At 42.0% G+C, this 22,446-nt stretch overlaps 1 protein-coding gene and 1 non-coding gene across 2 annotated transcripts in view; one reads left to right on the forward strand and one right to left on the reverse strand.

Annotated features, from left to right (window-relative positions):
• Positions 1 to 22,446, reverse strand: part of THEMIS (thymocyte selection associated) — an 86,767-nt gene that overhangs the window by 30,587 nt on the left and 33,734 nt on the right. Inside the window, exons 2-4 of the mRNA XM_075266873.1 lie at positions 16,627 to 16,773; positions 14,322 to 14,783; positions 10,344 to 11,356 (exon numbers count right to left, since the gene is read on the reverse strand). Of these exons, the coding sequence (XP_075122974.1) occupies positions 10,344 to 11,356; positions 14,322 to 14,783; positions 16,627 to 16,773 (1,622 nt within the window). The remainder of the gene's footprint in view (positions 1 to 10,343; positions 11,357 to 14,321; positions 14,784 to 16,626; positions 16,774 to 22,446) is intronic.
• Positions 18,992 to 19,073, forward strand: TRNAS-CGA (transfer RNA serine (anticodon CGA)). Its single transcript has one exon. It is a non-coding gene; the product is annotated as a tRNA-Ser (tRNA).

Raw genomic sequence — 22,446 nt, forward strand, 5'->3', positions numbered from 1 at the left:
TATGCCAATTTTCTGGTTTACAAGGCATACAAAGTCGCAATTCTTTGCGCAATGTCTTTTTAAAATCTGTCAATCTTCCAAATAGGGGGTATAGCAAAGGTGGGCAGTTGTATTGCAGTCTATGAAACCTGTGGCAGAGGTCTAATAAAAGTAAATAGTTAAAAAAAAGTTTTAATAACAAAAAGCAACAATAAAAACCTAAAATTCAAGTCATACCCTTTTCCCTAGATTGGAATTAAAGATGAACAAAAACAACCATAAACAAATTACACATCCCTGTGTCTGTAAACACCTGGTTTACAAAGATAAAAAATATTTTTCCCATAGCAGGAAAATAAATAAACAAATAAATTTATATATATATATATATATATATATATATATATATATATATATATATATATTCATTAAAATTTTGTATCCATAGAGTCATACCAACCCATAGAATACATGTGCCATGTAATTTAGGATGCACAGTGAATGCCGTAAAAAAAACAAAGCCCATAGAAACGCAGTCTTTCTCCAATTCCATCATATTCTGATTGTTTTTCCAGCTTCCCAGTAAATTGTATAGAATAATGAATGATACCTTTACAAAGTACAATCTGTCCTGCAAACATTAAGCCCTGATATGACTCTATGAACAGAAAAATAACAAAGTTATAGGGTTTGGAAGGTAGGGAGCCAAAAACAAAAACAAAAAAAAAAACATCCAACACAACCCCTAGTTAATATACTTGGAGATGTCTTCTCTGAAGCTGTGAGAGGTCATAGCATACCGTATAATTTTCTTACTATACAAATGATGCATAATAGCAATGTACACATAATTATATCAGGTATAAATAATGTTAGCAATTACCAATGATTTTAATAGGTTATTCCATGCAGTGATTTATGTTCAGTATAACACAGATTTCCTCCACTTCAAGTTTATGCTTAAAACATATAGCTCTGCCCTTTACCTTGCCAAACAAGACTATTTCACCGCCCTCATCTCTTCTCTCTCAAGCAACCCTAAAAGGCTTTTTGAAACCTTTCACTCCTTACTCACACCCAAGGTGCAGACGCCATTCACAGACCTTAGTGCTGATGACCTGGCCATGTATTTCCATGATAAAATTGATAAGATCCATCAGGAAATTACTGCCCAAGCCCCAGGTGGCATTGACTCCCACACCTACGATAGTACTGATCCCCTCACCAGCCGCACTTATGACTGTCCATTCTCATCTTTTGAACCTGTCACAGAAGAGGAAGTTTCCCAGCTACTTTCTTCATCTCGCCCCACAACCTGCAGTAGTGACCCCTTCCCCTCACACCTTCTCCAATCTCTGTCCCCTGCTGTCACTACTTACCTTACTAAAATATTTAACCTCTCTCTCTCTTCTGGAATCTTCCCATCCTCCTTCAAGCATGCTGTTATAATCCCGCTACTGAAAAAACCCTCCCTGGACCCATCCTGTGCTGCTAACTATCGACCCGTCTCTAACCTCCCCTTCATCTCTAAACTTTTGGAACGCCTGGTTTATTCTCGGTTAATCCGTTATCTCTCTGCTAACTCTCTGCTTGACCCCTTACAATCTGGTTTCCGTGCTCTGCACTCTACTGAAACAGCTCTCACAAAAGTCTCTAATGATCTACTAAAGGCTAAATCCAATGGTGACTTCTCTCTTCTTATTCTTCTGGACCTCTCTGCAGCTTTTGACACTGTTGACCATCAACTTCTCCTCACTATGCTCCGCTCAGTTGGCCTCAATGACACTGCGCTCTCCTGGTTCTCCTCTTATCTCTCAGGCCGCACTTTCAGTGTATCATTTGCGGGCTCTGTTTCCTCCCCTCTTTCCCTTGCTGTTGGGGTTCCTCAGGGCTCGGTCCTCGGCCCCCTGCTCTTTTCTCTCTACACAGCCCCCATTGGACAAACCATCGCCAGATTTGGCTTCAGGTACCATCTTTATGCTGATGACACCCAATTATACACATCTTCCCGTGACATCACCCCTGCACTCATTCAGAACACCAGTGACTGTCTCTCTGCTGTCTCTAATATCATGTCCTCGCTCTATCTGAAACTAAATCTCTCTAAGACTGAACTACTACTGTTTCCACCATCTAACAGATCTGTCCCTGATATATCCATTGCAGTCTCAGGCCTTACTATAACTCCTAGGCAGCATGCCCGCTGCCTTGGGGTCATATTTGACGCAGACCTTTCCTTCACCCCTCATATTGAATCACTCGCACGTTCATGTCACCTCCACCTCAAAAACATCTCCAGAATACGCCCTTTCCTTACCAGAGATACACTAAAGACACTTATTGTCTCTCTGATTCATTCTCGCCTTGACTACTGTAATTCCTTACTAATCGGTCTTCCCCTCACTAAACTCTCTCCTCTACAATCTATTCTGAATGCAGCGGCCAGGCTCATCTATCAGGCTAGACGCTACAGCGATGCCTCCGGTCTGTGCCAGTCGCTACATTGGCTGCCTATTCATTATAGAATAAAATATAAAGTTATTACTCTCATCCACAAGGCTCTCCATAATGCCGCACCTCCCTACATTTCTTCCCTCATCTCTGTCTACCGCCCAACCCGTGCTCTCCGCTCACTCAATGACCTAACACTTACATCCTCTATTATCAGAACCTCCCATGCTCGTATACAAGACTTCTCCCGAGCTGCACCACTTCTCTGGAATGCTCTACCCCGGACAATCAGATTAACTCCCAACTTCTACAGTTTCAAACGCAAACTAAAGACGCATCTTTTCAGACAAGCCTATCACAATTCCTAATGCACAAAATTGTCTGAACACTGTATAAGCAATGCCGCCCCTGCTACCTCTTGTGTCACCCTCTCTACCTCATAGATTGTAAGCTCTTTTGAGCAGGGCCCTCAGTCCCATTGTGTGAAATGACGTTCTTTGTTATGTATGTCTGTATCTGAACCCTATAAATTGTACAGCGCTGCGGAATATGTTGGCGCTATATAAATAAAATGTATTATTATTATATTATTAGAGGTTAGCAATAATGCAAACATGATTTTCCAGCCATATATGAATCATATTGTCACAAGGACCAAGTGTTATTGCTAATGAATAAATTAGCACATATATTGTTTTACCAGCGCAGAGAAACGTAAGCAGTTAGGACAAAAGTGGTTATATGTTTTGTTACAAATGTGGACACAAATCCAAGACAAGTCATATGCATTAGGTATATCACCAAAGGGATTCTGCAAAGTATACAGTATATACCACTCAAAACAGGAAGCAGTGGGCAAGGTAATAAGCAAAGTGGCATACAGTTGAATATGTCCAGATCATACATCCATTGTATTCATGAGGAGATTTTTCTGACATAAGTTCTAAACATGCACTACTACAGTGTGAACAGTGTGAGCTAGCTGTACAATTGCTGGCAAGGGTGTCACTACAAGGGGTGCAGTGATAGCAGTCACTACTGGCCCTGGACCCTTAGGAGACTATAAAGGTCCCTCTTTCACATCAAATATACCACTATTCTAAATGGTACAAGTAGCTAGGGGCCCCATTACAGATTGGGGCCCAGGAGCTTCACATTCTGCCTCTGATGGCTGGCACTGAATAGAAGACTTGCCCTGGGTGTTCAAATACTTCAAAGTAAATCTTCACCCTTAATTAGTTTAAGTTACAGTCTTTTATTAATTTCTTAATATATCTTTATAGATGAAGCATCTCTGTTACAGAACTCCCAATCTCCTGCAGAGACATATATTGAAAAGATGGCATACTGAAAACCAGCAACACTGCTAGAGGAAGCCTGACAGCAAATTGTGTTGGGCCTTCCACAACTAGCCAGCATGTAAGCAATTTGCAGTAGACTTGGAGCTATTGATAAAATTGAGGTCTGAGTGCTAGAAAAATGTATTAAGAATTTAAAGGTATTTTCCAAGTTACAGAAACATAGTCCAATGCCAGTAAAAGTAATACAATATCAAAAGTCCCTCCCAAAAGTGTCTACCCCCTCCTCCACTGTTGTACATGCTGCTACTTAAGACCTGTGGCAAAGACATCATACTTTTGACTTAATGGGTGACATGCGCTGTACTAAATGTGTGTAAGAGTCTACTGCAAAAAGGCCGACGGACATGCGCAGTCAGCTGTTTTGTCGGTCATTTTGCGGTAGTCTCCTGTAAGAAGAGGAGTGAAGAGGAGCAGAATGCTGGACGGAGTGGAAGAAAGGCGGCGCTGGAATGCTGCACAATTAGCATAAAGAAGAAAAAACTAAAAATGAAAAAATAGGTAAGATGATAGATAAAGGTAAGAAATTAATAGCTTTTATAAAGGCTATTCCGACGTGCTATTAGTTTTTTTAATGATAGAATCCCTTTAACCAACTTTAGTTGATTGTCAGCTGTATAGGGCGAGCATTCAAAGGTTTATGTATGAACAATTGTTCGCTGAATGTTCAAAATCTGCCATTTCAGCAGGCTAAGGCCTCATTCTCACGACATTGTTGTGCACTCGGCCATGATAAAGTACTTTATTCACGGCTAAGTGTACACCTAAGGGTAATCCATTTTCACTGGTCCCTTATAGACATGAGTCTATTGATTGGCACAGAGAAATAGCTTGTTCTATTGTCTTCCATTAAGTTTTTACAATGGAGTGAATGCAGATGGGGGGGGGGGGCTCTCTATCTGCATCGGTTATTTCAATGCTGTTTAAGTCCATTGCTCTCATCCTATAACAGATGAGATCAACAAGCTTTAATACCCTAGATTTACACCTGCTTTCGAGCTTTCTTTCAGGGGGTCCCCCCGAATGGAAACCTAATTCACTTAATAAAGCGGTTACGCGCAGATCCCATAGGCCATCATGGAGTCCACCGGGTTTCAACCTCAAAAAGGTGAAATGTACAGAGAAAAAAGTGCTTCTTGCATTTTTTTAAGCAGATTCAGAGATGGAAACCCCAAATGTAGATTAAGTGCTGGTGTGAACCCTGCCTTAGAAGATCACTTAGCAGAGGAGATAGAGGAGCTGGAGACTTAGCCATTAAAGAGTCATTCTGGCAGGTTTGCTAGTAAGTAGCATTCTCCAACTTGTATTCTAGTGCATATATAGTACTTGTCAGTTGCAAAAGCCAAACAGTAGACAAAAAATGATTTTTTAGCCCAAATGATGCGCTTACATAAAAATAAAGGTGATCATAGCCTTTAAACTTCATTTAGAAGCAAGTAAACCCCTTTAATGGTATGATTCTCACTTGTTTCATAAGGCATCATTCTCATAAGCAATATCAGCAAACTAGCATATATTCTTGTTTGCAGGTCTGTTGGAAGAAAACCACAGGTAGATTACTGAGATGCCACAATAAAAGGTTTAAACCATCCAGAGATACAATACACGCCCCGGTTTACTTCTAACCCACTTCCTGTATGATGCTTTAGCTTGTCTATTAGGCTACGTTTAGTTGACTGTATGCAAGGCTAATTCACACAGTCGTTCTGAACAGCAAGGCTTGTTTTAAACAAAGTGAGATGGTGCCACAAATATGATTATATATGACTATTTATTGCTATTTTTTGACGGAAGAGAGGTAGCCAAAATATATTAATTTGCGCAGTGCAGTATTTTTTTTAAAGTGTTCATCATGCAGAATAAATAATGCTATTTCTGCATAGTGTAAACTTATACACACATGGGGATACCTAACATGTTTATTTTTTTTGGTTACGATATGTGTTTTTTTTTATAATTAAAAGGTGTTATTGTTTTTTTTTTTACTTTTTAGTTGTTTATGTTTTTATCCTTTATTTTTTCTTTTTCTTTTTTTTACCTGTCCCACATTGTATTGCAGCATATCGCACATAGTCTCTCTATATGTTAAAGGGAGCACCAGTCAAGAGTCCTACCTGTCATACCAACCCCTTGGACGCTGCAATCGCATTGTGGGTTAATCCACTGGTATTAGAAAATACTCAAACTCCAGCAGCTAGTCATAGGCCTCGGCTGTCTATTATAGCCAAGTGCTGGAAGTAATGCCGCAGACATTGCTCATGCGTTCGTGGCATTACAGCACCATACTATTATGCTGCTGAGCATATGACACAATAGTATAGTGCAGAGCGGGAAGGGTCACCATATACTCACCTGATCCCTATCCCATGACAATCACTGGAGTGGTGAAGGTCTCTTCTGGAATATGACTTTAGACTGACCCGGCACAGACAGCACAGTTTATTGATATTATGCTACCTGTGCTGGACTGCACTGACTTCACAGTCGAACTGATGTCCTGTGTGTGGCAGGACATAGATTGAGATTACAGATTTATCCAAAAAATATAGGTAAGGGTAGCTTATTTTACGTTAAATAGATATATTGGTAGCTCATAGGGGTAAGGGCATACATTTAATTGACAGTTTCTAATTTTATCTGTAAGATGCATAAAAATATATGTTTTAGGTGGTCAGTCAATTACTCACTTAGAGATAGGTCAGGAAAGGGTTTTAGGTCCAATAGGACCTTTTTTACCAAGTCATAGAGCCCATGGATCCTTGTTCTGCAAATGGTGTAATGGTTCAAACAGGAGACCCCTGGGGATTGGGTCCCGGGCAATAGCCCAGTTTGCCTTCTGCAGTGCTGACCCCACTCAGCAACATCATTCCTCTTATACAACATTTCTCAACCTTTTCAAGTGAAGTACCCCCTAGTAAAAAAAAAAGTTTCAGCCTAGTCCCCAAAAATTCTCTTATAAATGACTTCTAAAAGTTCTGTAATGTGCCCTCACATGTAGCAAAATGGCCCTCACAGTGCTCTCACATGTAGTGTAATGAACCACCCAGTGCCTTTACATGTAGTATAATGTGCCCACAGTGCCCCATATTTATAAATCACTCACATTGGCATCAGTACCCCCCCCCCCCACACACACACACACACACACACACTTACTCTTATGGTTTCTAGAAATTTTTCTTTCAACAATTGAATCTTGTATATACATGGACAACTGTTCAACATTCGCCCACAAAGCTCTGTATCATTTTCTAAAATGCCTTAAAACTATATTCCATTTCATTACATTACTGTTTGTTGAAATTCTCATTTTCCTCAAGTAAGTTGAATGTCAGTTTTATTTTTATTTTTTATTTTTTTTAGTCTTAAAAACAATCAATCAAAAGCATTTGGAGAATGTGCAAACCTCTAGAAATGTATTGCCATTGTAAAGCAATAAAGAAATGCTCGATATTGTCCTCATATGTATTGTAACCAGTGAAGCCTAGGAAGACAGCTGATAAAATGAAAATATAGCTTTGCTGTGCTGAATACAGAGAGCAAGGATGCAGTTATACTTACAGTGGGGAACACAGAACTGGAAATATTTTGATTGACACCGTTAATAGCCAAGTAATTGAGTGGAAAATGAGTGTAAAGTTATAAAAAATGAAGAAATTATACAACAAAACAGAGTAAAGACAAGTGAAATAGACTAATAAAATAGCATCTTTGTGCAGGATCTGTAATTGTGAAGTTGTAAGGCTTTTACAATCTACTTATAACATAATTGTGAGCATAAACAACAGAGACAAATGGATCTCTTGCGGTTTGTGAAAATAACTTAAATTATGTTTCAATGACTCTGTTCCAGATATTTCATTAACATTCCTGTCAATACAGTAAAACTCGGATATTTTATTTATGCAAATTTAAAAAATAATTCCACCTTGCTAATGTATTGCCACCAACAGGGTTCTGGACCAATAAGTCCTCTGAATTTATCCTCTGCTTAGGCATTGCTCTTATGCGGTTTTTATCATCTATAGGAATAGGTTTGGTCATCAAACGTTTTGGCATACAGAGGTATTTACAAAGTTTATTACACTCTTTTAGGCTAAGGCACCATGTGGTAACTTTTCTTGTTGCAGATTTTGCTGCGTTTTTTTTTGAGCCAAAGCCAAGAATGGCTACAAGACGAAAAAGAAATGTACAGGAAGTTCTTATAGTTCTAGTTTATGAGCAATCGACTTCTGGGTTTGGCTTAAAAACTGCAGCAAAATCTGCAAGAAAAAAATGCTACCTTTCTGCAAAGTGGGGCTTCAACCTTAGGTCTACCATGTGCTTTGCCTGTGTTTTTTTTACCTATTAAACTTGAAATAAAAAAATATATATTGTTAGAAAAGACCATAGCCTGGACCCTCCTAGATTGGTCCTCTAGATAAACAGATACATGTAGGGGCAGGTTAAGAGTACTATGGACCCTGGGCTGTTCACAAAGCATGCCCCCAATTGCTAAAGATCCATGTGACAGAATATTGTCCCACACTATACAGTGTAATACAAAACAAGCAAAACAACTCTGTGCTGGTGTGCATCAATGTTAAACATATACTCAAATACAAAAACACCCAGCTAAGGTAATAAATGTAATAAAATAAAAACAACAGTAAACAAAGTACACAAAGTAGAAAAAGGGGGAAAGAACAAACAATACCCAAACCCAATGGAAAGGGGCGTATAGGATGATAAACATATATATATATATATATATATATATATATATATATATATATATATATACCAAAGGTCCCAATAAACGTTTGTGTATAAGAGCAATATTGGTGGGTAAATACAACCACATATAACAGTATCACTATGAAATCATGAGAGGTTTAAACATATGCATAAATACACCAACAAGCCTGATAGAGATACAAACAAGAGACTACTTATCAAAGATATTACCTATACAACCAGAACCATAGGGAGCTGCGACCACCCGATGTACGTTTCGCCCAAAAAATGGGCTTTGTCAATGGACAAGGAGTGGAGTAGCATGATGGTATAAATAGGGGTAAAAATTAGATACAAACATAAACCGGTGTACAGGTTGCGTCATTTCATATCATCATGCTACTCCACTCCTTGTCCCTTGACAAAACCCATTTTTTGGCGAAACGTACGTCGGGTGGTCGCAGCTCCCTATGGTTCTGGTTGTATAGGTAATATCTTTGATAAGTAGTCCCTTGTTTGTGTCTCTATCAGGCTTGTTGGTGTATTTATACATATGTTTATACCTCTCATGATTTCATAGTGATACTGATGTATGTGGTTGTATTTACCCACCAATATTGCCCTTATACACAAACGTTTTTTGGGACCTTTGGTATATATATGTTTATCATCCTATACTTCCATTTCCATTGGTTTTGGGTATTGTTTGTTCTTTCCCCATTTTTCTACTGTGTACTTTGTTTGTCCACACTATATAGTGTCCAATAGTGGCCCCTTCAAACAGTATAATGTCGCATAGTGGCCCCCATGCAGTATAATGTTACATAGTGAACTCTTCACATGGTATAATGTCCCATAGTAGCCTTTTACACAGTATAATGTCCCTTAGCAGCCCTAACATACTATATTGCTCCATAATGGCCCCCACATAGTATAATATCCCATAGTGACCCTTCACAAAATCTAATGTCCACATAGCATAACGTCCCACAATAGCCACTCCACACAGTATAACATCTCAAAGTGACCCTTATGCTAATAAAAAATATTCTGGTTTGGGCAGAAATATTTTGAGGTTTGCCACTCACAAAATACTATTATTCTCTGGTGTCACGTCAAACCCCAGAGTACAATAATTGGAGATCCAAGGGAGTCGAGTTAACATAACCAACAGTCTTACTCACCTCCCCTGGACTTCAGCACTGGTCAAACATAAACTTTGGGCTTCTTCCAGCCTCCTGAATGATGTCAGTAATGTTATGTGGGTCACGCCAAAATCATTATGTATCAACACAAGCATCATAATGCCGACAGGACCAATGAGACCCAATCATAGGGCTCAGCACTCCTTGACATCATTTTGGAGGGTGGAAGAGTTCCATGAAGGAAAGGGACCTGCACCAGAGCCCAAGGGAAGTGAGTAAGAATGTTTGGTATGTTTACTCACTTCCCCTGATCCGCTGCTAATAATATTCTGATCGCTGAAGAGACAACAAAGAATAATAGCAATTCTACTTTGGACAAGTTCGATCTGAAAAAAACTGCTGGACAAATCTCATGAGGTTTTCGTGACAAATTCCCACCTCCAGTAGACTCCCATGTTCCACCACTATAATCAGCTATATCAGCGGATGCCAATAAAGTTCATTGTGATGTCAGATTATAATGATAGCAAATGTGCTTTTACTTGTGGCTGAGTCCCTTTGCAGCCTCAGTCCCCAGGCAACTACACATATCACCCTTATTATAAGCCACTCCTGGATAGATAGATAGATAGATAGATAGATAGATAGATAGATAGATAGATAACATGTTAAAATAAATGAAACAAAATAGTACCTCTTGAACGTCTATTGGTTTGGATTTATTCATATATGATGGAGTCTTTGGAGGTCGAGGTGGTGGAAGCTGAACGTGGTTTTCGTATCTTCTCACCATAAAATATTCCTCTTCATTAATTTCTTCTATGTTAGTTTTTGTTGGTAAAGAAAAAACTTTGCCACTAAAGTTACCAATAACATTAAAAGTAATACTTAGCCGGAAAACAGGAAGTTCCCAAACATCTTCAGGTTTGTTGTATAAACTAACCAACAGGTATGAGTCTGTAATCTGCTCTTCCAGTTTTAATACCGATGCGTTGGCTAAAATGTCCTCTCCCACAGTAAACAGGTCCCTCACTGAAACTTTTACATTCAAAGGTAGCTGAAAGTGATTGCAAAGTTCTGATATGGAGTATTGCTTGTTATCATGTACAATTTCCCTAAAGCCACCTTCTACATAGAGTGGAAGAATGACGTTCAGAGAGTTTCCATCTTTCGTGTTTGTAAATTCCAAGGCTTCTACAATGGTCTTTGTTCCTTCATAGAGAACTTCACACGACTTAAGCTTTTTCACCTGCAACACATCTCCAACATTTAGTGAGGAAAATTCTTCATGTATTGGATGAAATGATTTTGTTGCTACAACATATAGGTCAACCATTTCTCTGTTGGCAATACTTAGGTCATAGACAGTTAGGAAGAAGCGCGGCCTCCTTTTAAATTTTCCTTTGTAGCTGGATGGAATAAGGAAATGTCTTTTTGGACTATCACCACTTGACTCAGAGGCAATAATTCTATCAGCTTGATATTTTTTGTGAACAATGATCCTTTTGCCACATCTTAGTACTTTGTAAGCCTTATAATTTTTTAATGGTCCTTCTAGAATTTCTGCTACTAATGGAAATTCATTGGTGGTTTTTTCAAAGATATCTTGAATGTTTAATATTTGTGTAAAGAGTTTTAAATTGCATTGTTGGGTAATGTCCGAAACATCTACATCCAGGTCTGACGAGAGATTAAAAACCCCTCCATCTGAAATGAGAAAGAGAAAGGATATAATACCTTATTATTTATCTATTTCTGTTGTTTACATGTATAGCGCCAACATATTCCACAGCTTGGTACAGCAGTTAACATTTTAATGATGTCACAAAATATCCGCACAAAGCACGGGTGAACATACCATAGGTCCAACCTGTGCAGTTGGCTTGGAGTTCTGTGCACTGACATCTAAATGTCATAGCAACTCTCTACTGTCTAGTAGATTATGTATAAGAATTGTGTAATATATTACTAAGGGCGGGTTCAGATCTGCGCCCGTGCACGCTTTAAGCAATCCTGCTGGGTTTCCATCTTTTGCCCTGAGAAACTGGACAGGAGACGGAAACCCGGCAGTCAGTTTTCAAACCCATTCAAGTGAATGGGTTTGAAAAGTGAGCGCTCGTGAGCGATTTGTATCTCTCTGCGGCAAAATGTTTTTTAGTTTTTTTTTAACTGGACACAAATACAGAAATGCAGGACTTTGAAGGGGCCACACGGTGGCTCAGTGGTTAGCACTGCAGCCTTGCAGCACTAGAGTCCTGGTGTTCAAATCCTGCCAAGGGCAAAAAACCATCTGCAAGGAGTTTGTATGCTCTCTCCATGTTTGCATGGATTTCCATCCCATATTCCAAAAAGACATACTGATAGGGAAAAAAATGTACATTGTGAGCTCTACGTAGGGCTCACAATCTACATTTAAAAAAAAAAAAAAAAAATGCAGGACTTTGTGTCCGGTTAAAAAAAAAAAACATTTTGCCAAGGACAGGTAGAAAACCTGAATGGGTTTGAAAACTGACTGCCAGGTTTCTGTCCCCTGTCCGGTTTCTTGGGGCAGAAGACATAAACCTAGCTGGATTGCTTAAAGTGTGCATGGTCGCAGATGTGAACCTTCCCTAAGGGTTATGATCACTAGTAGTTTAGCCAGTCACAGGCTTGTTTTCACAGTAGATTAATGGTGGAAGAGAAATATGCTCAGGAGTCATCTGTTCTCTACATCTTCCCTAGTAAAATGTTGCAATTCAGTATCAATAACTTCAGCCCTGCCCACCATAGTGATTTTTTTTTATTTATTTTTTTTACTCCCTGCCTTCGAAAAGCCATGAATTTCTTATATTTCTAATCAAAGAGCCACATGAAGGCTTTATGTTTGCAGGACAAATTGTACTTCATAATGGTACCATTTGATATGCAGGAAAACTGAAAAAAAATTCAATATGGGATGAAATTAAAGAAAAACAACTTTCTTACGGGCTTCATTTTTACTAGTGAATGCTAACCATGGTGACACATGATAGAGCAGGCGTTTTATTTGGTGTGTCACATGACAGTATGGCGGGGTGAATGAAGCAGCAGGCGATAATGCCTGTGTGAACAGAGTAGTTGATGTTGATGTGTTCTTGAGCATTTGGAAAGCTTGCTTTGTTTGTGATGGCATCCTGTAGAGAAGGAGCAATACATGATACACAGATACTGTTGTTGGTATTGTGTAGATGTCACATCCTAAGAGAATATTTTTGCTAGCTTGACATATTGTGTTTTTCATGATCATGTAACGATTGAGGTGTATAGCTCCAGTATGTAATGCCATTGCCACATGTGAAGTGGCCATTTGGGTTCTCGAAAGCTAGTGCAGGGTAAGGGCTTAGCCTATAGGCCAGATTCCAGTCAGTGAATGATGAAGTCTAAGAAGTAGAGAAAGTTCCTAGCTTGCGGCTATGTAGAGCCAGGGTATGATCCAGGTTATGTTGATACCCTATTGTGCACCTGTCATGTGGAGTGATTGTTGGCTGGTCATGTTAGTGGGCCTGTGGGAGTTGGAGCAAGAGGCAACCATATATTATAGGTGTGTAAATATTTCTCCTAGGACTAGATTGTGCCAGTCCTGAAAAAGTAACATGTCTGTTGAGTTACTTTTGTAAACTACTGTAAATACTATAAACCAGAGGAGACACTGCATAATGCTAAAGTGCTCTTGTAGATGTTTGCCGTGTGACTAATGTTCCAAAGGAGCGACATAGTCAAGAAAACCCCAAGAAAACAGGAGGTGGAATGAGTCAATGAAGGAGGAGTACTGCTGTGAAGCCACTCTAGCTGTTCAACTGTGTTGTATCTCCTTGAAGTGCACTACTTTACAATGCTTTCTCTGTGCTTTACCACCTTACTAAGAAGTTTCACATAAACAGATTCTTTACTGGCAATGGAGCCTCAGAAGTGAGCTCCTGTCAAGCTTCCAGCCAGGTTACAGCTGCTCAGAGACATCCCCAGAGCCCCAGGCCGTTGTTCTCTCCTCTCTCTCTTCGCAGAGAGCTGTACGCGCCCTCACCTCCCAGGCTAGTGTGACTGTTGCTGGGAGAAGGCAGGGCTTGTTGTGGCTTAGGAGAGTGTGGGCAGATACAAAGCGGGGAGACGTGAGTGCATCACTCACGTCTCCCCTCCCTGTACCCGCCCACACTCTCCTAAGCTACAACAAGCCCCGCCTACTCCCAGCAGTAACACTAGCCTAGGGAGGCGGGGGCGCGCTCAGCGCTCTGCCGGCGTGCAAAGAGAGAGAGGAGAGAACAAGAGAACAACGGCCCTGAGCTCCGGGGATCGGCAACGGTTCTGTGCAGGTAAGTCGGTTGAGGGATCGGAATTGGAATTCCGTTCCCTATCTTTTTTAGGCGGGATCGGAACCTGATCGCGATCGTGAAATTTACTCAATCGCCGATCGGGATCCGATCTTTTCCGATCCCGATCGCTCAACTTTAATGACCAGTGTAATGTAGGATAAAAGAGATGTGAGCATCCATGAGCATGTTCAGATTGATTTTATTCCAACCCCATTTCCTTGTTCCTAGTTCTTGCTCTTATTTTTATGTTTTGTGGCATTTAGTAGAATTCATCATATACAAAAGGAATCCATTCATGCAGTCACCCTCATCCATCAATGAATACTTATTTCTCAGACATTACTTACATTGTGTCAGAGTCTTTATTTCATAGACAGGCCTCAGAACCATCCTTCCTTTAATGAAAGCACTGTAGAAATGTTTTTGACTTATACAATTGCCCATAATATCATTAAGTATCACTGTCCTATTCCTGCTCTTGGGAATTTTCCAGTCCACAATTTGTTTGAGTGTATACATTCTTTCATCCTGGCATTCATAGAACTCTCCAGTATGTGACAGAGGTAAAATAAATGAATGGTTTGTTCCCTTTATTGTCACTTTACAAGTCACTGACTTGACTCCATTTATTTCTTCCACAGAGTTGAATACGATGGCTTTGCCTTTATCTATGATCAAGTCTCCTATACGAAGCTCAGAATTGCTGTAAAGGGTTGGATAGCCAAACTGTAAGGATCCATTATACAGTGTCTGCACGATTTCTTCAATTGAATGATATGGGTTCTGATCGGCAACGACTGTAAACAAACCTATAAGTAACAAAAAATGTGTTTATATAGGACAATCTTGTTTTCAAAATATTACTGACATATCCAAATAGGCATCCGAAATAGGTTGTATTACATTAGAAAAACCTTCTTTCTTTTAGACTCTTGACAGTTGCATTCATGGGCTATACCTGCTGTTGCAGCTCATCCTAACTCAATTGAAAGTGGCTGGCATGCAACATCAAACACAGACCATGAACAAGAGTGTCACATTTTTGGAAGAAAGTAGTTATATTTTTCTGCTTCAGAATTTCTACTTCCATTATACCTATAGGGGCTCCATAGCTATAATTGACATGCTGCGATTTTCAAAATCATGATGGCTTTGGAAATCGCAGCGTGCCCGCTGTGTATATTTTTCTGCAAAGTGGGAATGGGATTCACTAGAATCCCATCTGCTTTGCTGTGACTATAAAACCCTGCATTTTTTCTGCGGTGTTTATGCCATATGGGGCCCCAGCGTTAAAGAGTATTAACTTCAAAACTGAATTGATATAGAAATAGAATGAGTATTGTACAGAGTGCACTGTTCTAATTACATCCTGGAGAATAGATTTGCATATTTTTTACCCAGAATCCCTAGCAGAGCAGGAATGACTTGTAAGTCTCCATACTGCCTATGTAGGCAAACACTCTCCCTGATGTGTACGATTGTCCCCTGACCCTGGTCTATAGTCTCTCACTCTGCCAAATCAGTATCCCTACGCTATGCTGAGGATGGCCCAATAGGCTGAAACAGCGCTGTCCATAGCTGGGAATCTGTCCCTTTTGGGATAGAAATACTAATTTGGCAATTAAATCCACATCATGATTAAAAAAGACTTTGTAACTGAGTCATGCATGATGTTAAGGATGCTGCCCTCTATAGGGCTGCGTACAGAGTGAACTGCTCTCCTAATTACATCCTGGAGAATAGATTTGCATATTTTTTACCCAGAATCCCTAGCGGAGCAGGAATGACTTGTAAGTCTACGTACTGTCTATGTAGGCAAACACTCTCCCTGATGTGTGTTGTAAGGGTGTGAACCTAGAGGACGCTGGAGAGCGACCTGGAAACAGAGTTGAAAAGTACCTTCTCCACACCCATACCTGGGACCCAACTCCAGAGACAGTGCTGCTGCTGACCTGCAGGGAACAGGTAGTCCGTGGCCAGAGGGGGACAGACAGGTGGTCTGTCCCAAGAGACCAGCAGAAGCACAGTCTCTGGAGTTGGGTCCCAGGTATGGGTGTAGTCAAGGTAATTTACAACCCTGTTTCCTGGTCGCTCTACAGTTCCCTCTAGGTTCACACCCTTACAGTATCCACAACTTTGAAATTATTAAAATGAATGCCATATGTGCTTACATCTAACTTCTGGGTCCATTCCTCCTCAATCTTTCTGTAGATAAACTACAGTACTAGCACAAACACATAGTTCCCAAGATTTGCTCTCCCAGACTAAATTAGTACAGATGATATTTTACAAAGTGTTTGCACATACATTATTCTTGTTGTTCTGTTTTATTTACATTGTCCAAAGAATTCTATTAAGGTTTACTTTGGTTGTTTCCAGCATATAAAATCAATATAATTGTTCGTTCTGTTCTTGAAGAGGTAATTCTCTTAATGGAGTTTAGTTCTTTATGTTACCAGTGCAGGCAAAGTAAGAAAATCAGTACAGCTGTAACAAAGTATAACTTAACAGTTAAATTCACTGCGGCATGGACTTTTTCAATGGTTTTGTTGTGTTATGTAATAAAATATCACACAGCAGTGTCAAGTTAAGCTTTGCTAAGAATGTAGGTCTGATAATATACTCTATCAAATGACTACTGGTGCTCATTACCTGGGAAATCAGGTGATAACTCTGCGGCAGGCAACGTGCTATATTCATTACACATTGCTATGACTTTCTTGACTTTTATCTCAGTGATTTTGATAATATCTCCTGTCGAAAGGGAGCATTCATTTCCAGATAGATCATAATGGGAACCTAGATGATGGTAAGGGAACAAAGTCAATTTTAGTGGTAAAAATCACATTAAAAAATTTAAAATAATTTGTGGCTGTTATATTATTTAACTTTTAATATTACTGAATGCTAAAATTATTCTCAAGTCAAATTTATTATGGTGAGCATTATCTGTTGGAACAAATATGATCATTTATCTGCTAAAAACTGCAATACACAGAAGGCTAACATTAAAAGGGCTATTTCACTAAGGCAACCTGTGTCCATATGCCCTCTTAGACCCTATAGATGTCACAAAGGTCTATGAGCCAGAGAACTGAAATTGTGAAATTGTTAGCTATAGGCATCTATTATACGGATGGCTATTATTTTGAATGGTTGTGTAATGGAATTGCTAAGACAGCAATTCCCAGAACGGTTAAACCCTGGGAGGGGCACAAGAGACAGTGAGCCCTAAGCTGAAGCCCCCCGCTTTCCCTTCCTATTGCCAGGCCCTATCCTAGGTAATAGGCGACAACCACGAGGACAAACCCTCCCTGAATATGTGAAACACAAAACGCAGACAAGACGAACAACAACAAAGGGAGGTCAGCTAGCCAGGGTTCGGTAACAGGAGAGCGATGCAGTGCCAAATCGGAGTAAAGAGAATAGTCAATGAGAAAAGCCAAAGGTCAGGTATAATAGTATAAGCAAACAGGGACAGTAAGAGCAGGTATGCGCACGGCAATAACAAGCACTGGTGTGAATGGGAACCAAGGCTAAATAGGGAGGAAGAACCCGCCCATGGAGTTCACAGGAAGGCAGGCTGTCAATCAAAGGGCAAGGCCAGATTAACCACTAAATGGACAGAGGCAACCTAGGCAGAAGACGGGTGTGGTGCAAATCCAATTAAGGACTAGAGCCGTGTTCACACAGTGCAACTAAAAACTTTACGCAGATTATCAAACTGCACGCGCCTCCTGCGCCGCAGCACACGAGCAGAGGGTGGCGCAGGGGCCCGAACAGGCAGAGATGTTACAGGTTGACATATTATACATTTCCCCTGCAGTGACCACCGCAGGGGAAATAGCTTTCTGACCACAGCTTCCTGTGGTTACAACAGGCCACATGATTCAAGCTAATATTCAAGCCCACTTTATATGGAAAAGGGGTTTCCCTCAAAACTAGTATCGTTTCAGTTTCTCAAAATGCAACATTATTATTTTACAAATGGGATCAGAAAAGTAATAATTCGCATTATTATTCGTATTACGTTACCTAGAACTTCATATATAACCTATGACTGTGTCTGCATTCTGTCATCACTAGATGATAAAAGTTGAACCAATCTGTATTTACAGTTATGATACTGCATAATAGGGACATCTTATGGAAAACAACCACTGCATGTATAACATGTATTCCCTGTTGTCCTCAACAGCGGCACAATGTGGGGTATTTCTGCCCCTGTGTGCTGGTAGGACAGGCGGATATTTAATTAGCCAATCAAATGCGTGGCAGGCCCTATAAGAGGGCACAAGAACCTCCCCTCTGCGTGTTTTTTTCTGTCCTGTGTGGACAGAGGACAGGTGGGAGGACTTGTGTCCTCTTTGAGAAGCTCAGCAGGATCACTCACCTCCTGAGCGGTTGTTTTCTTCTTGTCACCTTCTGTGCCCTGCGGGGAGAAGGTGCTTGTTAGCCATGTGTGGCTACCCCCCTCTATCCCCCCTGCCCCCCCTCTCCTCCGCTTCCCCTGCTCCTTGTGACTTACCTGACATTTTGGTGAGAGTCCGGGGACTCCGCATGCCGCCTCTGGTGGCCGCACGGACTGCCGGCGGGTGGAACCACACTGTTGTGTATCCTTTCCCCGCCGGCCGCTGTAAGCGCGCACTTCCGGTTTCGCCGGAAGTATCATAGCGCCATGGCAACGGCCTGGCGCTGGCGGCCGCTCACTCAGGGAAGATTCAGGCCTTATTAAAGGCCGGAAAAGACGGGGAGATGTGGGGGTAAGTGCCCGTGTTAAGGGCCTCTTGGTGGGGGGGAATGTATATCTTTGCAGACCCCTGATTACAGGGTTAGTTGTCTGGGCAGGTTGCCTCACCTGCTTTGATTGTGGCTCCGCCCACTTCCAGCCGGCCAGAATTAAGAGGCTGGCTGGCCTGGTGTCAGAGACCTTCCTGCAGTATCTGCTGAAGGCGTGCGATTGTGGTGTTCATTGATCTTGAACTCTTTTCCAGTTTGCAAACTTTATTGGGAACCGGCTGTGATGGCCGAGTGGTTAAGGTTTTGGACTCGAAATCCAATGGGGTCTCCCCGCACAGGTTCAGATCCTGTTCACAGCGCCAGCCCGGCTAGCTCAGTCGGTAGAGCATGAGACTCTTAATCTCAAGGTCGTGGGTTCGAGTCGCACGTTGGGCGCCAAGTCACCTCGCTGTCCGGTCTACTGGACCTGGTAAGATTTACCCTTTTTTTAAAAGCTGGTATGATGTCATGGTGACAGTGTTGCATGGTCTATTATCTCTCTCTGTAGGATATGTCATCCTCTACTACCCCTCCTGGGGATGGTAGGAGGAAAACCTCTTCCAAGAGGAAACATCTTTCCTGCTTCGATTGCGACACACCGCTCCCTGATGGTAGGTAGCGGCTTGAAAGGTTGTGCCCTGCGGGGTACTACTGGTCCTATAACTTGCCTATTTTCAGGCTATGAGTGGGCCCGTTGTCGCGGGTGCAGAGGTCCTCCACCTGTGGAGCCCTCTCCCAGAGATATGATGGCCTGGGTCAAGGAGATGGTGAGTTTGGGCATCGCTTGGGTAAATAGTTTTTCCCTTGCTTGTACTCTCCTTTTTGTTTTGCAGGATGATTCCCTCAAAGGGATCCATTGCACCTTGTCTCAGCTCACCAGGAGACCATGCTCTGAGCTCCGTTCCTCGTCTCCCCCCCCCCCTTGTAACACCTGCGGGTGGCAGAGGATGATTCCTCCGAGGACGACTCAGTTATTCCAGCAGAACTGCGTTCCATTATGAACAAACGGGCAGGCTGCTGAAGTCCATCCGGTCTACAGTGGGCCGAGATGTTGACGGGGAAGCCTCCACGTCTGCCTCTGGGGGACATATTGCCTTCCATGCGGACGCCACGCTGACCGACCTTATGGCGCAGCAGTGGAAACAGCCAGAGAAAGGACATTCGCTTTCCAAGATCTTCAAGAGTTTGTTTCCTATTAACACTACCCAGTGGGATTCCTGGGGGCCTCCCCCGAAGGTGGATTTGGCCGTAGCAAAGCTGTCCCGCAGAACCCTGGTGCCCTTGGAAGATGGTTCAAATCTTCAGGACCCTCTGGATCGTAGGGCGGACTCCGTTCTGAAGAAGGTCTACTCAGCTTCCTCCGCGCAAGCCTCTGTGGCCATAGCCTCCTCTATGGTTGGTGACTTTTTGCGCAACCGCTTAGCCGCCTTGGAGCGGGATATAGACTTGGGCGTAGACAGAGATGAGATTCTGGCCTCTATGAAAAGAGTTCATAGGGCTGCAGATTATTTGGCGGAATCCTCCTGCCATCAATTAAAAATCTCCGCCAAATCTATGGCGTTGTCTACTGCGGCCCGTAGACCCCTTTGGCTAAAGCCTTGGCGGGCAGATTTTGCGTCTAAAGCAGCACTCTGTGCTCTCCCCTTTGAGCCGGGAAGGGTGTCTGGCCAAAGCTTAGATGCCATTATGGAGGGATTAGCTGAAGGTAGGGGAAGGTCCCTACCTCAAGCATCCAGGGGCAGACGTGCTCCCTCTAGAGGCAGAGGTTCTTCCTCTAATTATAGACGCCCTTCCCAACAACGGCGTTTTAGATATCGCCCTAGGGGAGCTGGTCGTGGCGCTTCCAAGGAGGACACCAAGAGGAAGCCTGAGTTTTGACGTGGGGCAGCTCCCTGTGGCCCCCCTTCCTGGGAGGACGTCTTTCCTCCTTTTCCAGAGCATGGTTCACCCATATCCAAGACCCATGGGTGTTGAAGATCATACAACACGGGTATCACATCGACTTTCATCTTCCACCTCCAGATCGGTTCGTTTCCACCCAAACTCTTCCACCTTCTCAGCAGGCCAGTCTAGAAGCCTTGGTTGCCGAATATGTTACCAAGGGCGCCCTGGAGAAGGTACTAGCCTCAGACCTCGGTCTGGGAGTCTACTCCCCCGTCTTTCTGGTCCCCAAGTTCACCGGGGGCTGGAGGATGATAATAGATCTGAGGTACCTCAATCGGTTTATCAGGAAGAGGTCATTTTTAGAGATGAGCGAACAGTGTTCTATCGAACTCATGTTCGATCGGATATTAGGCTGTTCGGCATGTTCGAATCGAATCGAACACCGCGTGGTAAAGTGCGCCATTACTCGATTCCCCTCCCACCTTCCCTGGCGCCTTTTTTGCTCCAATAACAGCGCAGGGTAGGTGGGACAGGAACTACGACACCGGTGACGTTGAAAAAAGTAGGCAAAACCCATTGGCTGCCGAAAACATGTGACCTCTAATTTAAAAGAACAGCGCCGCCCAGCTTCGCGTCATTCTGAGCTTGCAATTCACCGAGGACGGAGGTTTCCGTCCAGCTAGCTAGGGCTTAGATTCTGGGTAGGCAGGGACAGGCTAGGATAGGAAGGAGAAGACAACCAACAGCTCTTGTAAGAGCTAAATTCCAGGGAGAAGCTTGTCAGTGTAACGTGGCACTGACGGGCTCAATCGCCGCAACCCAGCTTTCCCAGGATCCTGAATGGAATACACTGTCAGTGTATTCCCGTATACCCGATATATACCCCGATACCCGTTCCAACGGTGTGCCCCCCCACCTTCACCCCAGAAATACCCTGCAAGTCCCCTAGCAATAGAATTGGGGCTATATACACCCACAATTTTTACTACTGGTATACAGTGCCATTGTCTGACTGGGAATTCAAAGAATATATTGGGAATACAAATACCCTCATTTCTTGCTACTGCCATATAGTGCCAGTTTCTGACTGGTAATTCAAAGAATATATTGGGGTTACGTGCACCCACAATTTTTACTACTGGTATACAGTGCCATTGTCTGACTGGGAATTCAAAGAGTATATTGGGAATACAAATACCCTCATTTCTTGCTACTGCCATATAGTGCCAGTTTCTGACTGGGAATTCAAAGAATATATTGGGGTTACGTGCACCCACAATTTTTACTACTGGTATACAGTGCCATTGTCTGACTGGGAATTCAAAGAATATATTGGGGTTATAAATACCCTCATTTCTTGCTACTGCCATATAGTGCCAGTTTCTGACTGGTAATTCAAAGAATATATTGGGGTTACGTGCACCCACAATTTTTACTACTGGTATACAGTGCCATTGTCTGACTGGGAATTCAAAGAATATATTGGGAATACAAATACCCTCATTTCTTGCTACTGCCATATAGTGCCAGTTTCTGACTGGGAATTCAAAGAATATATTGGGGTTACGTGCACCCACAATTTTTACTACTGGTATACAGTGCCATTGTCTGACTGGGAATTCAAAGAATATATTGGGGTTATAAATACCCTCATTTCTTGCTACTGCCATATAGTGCCAGTTTCTGACTGGTAATTCAAAGAATATATTGGGGTTACGTGCACCCACAATTTTTACTACTGGTATACAGTGCCATTGTCTGACTGGGAATTCAAAGAGTATATTGGGAATACAAATACCCTCATTTCTT

Source organism: Leptodactylus fuscus, chromosome 3 (assembly GCF_031893055.1).
Source record: "Leptodactylus fuscus isolate aLepFus1 chromosome 3, aLepFus1.hap2, whole genome shotgun sequence".
NCBI classification, from domain to species: domain Eukaryota; kingdom Metazoa; phylum Chordata; class Amphibia; order Anura; family Leptodactylidae; genus Leptodactylus; species Leptodactylus fuscus.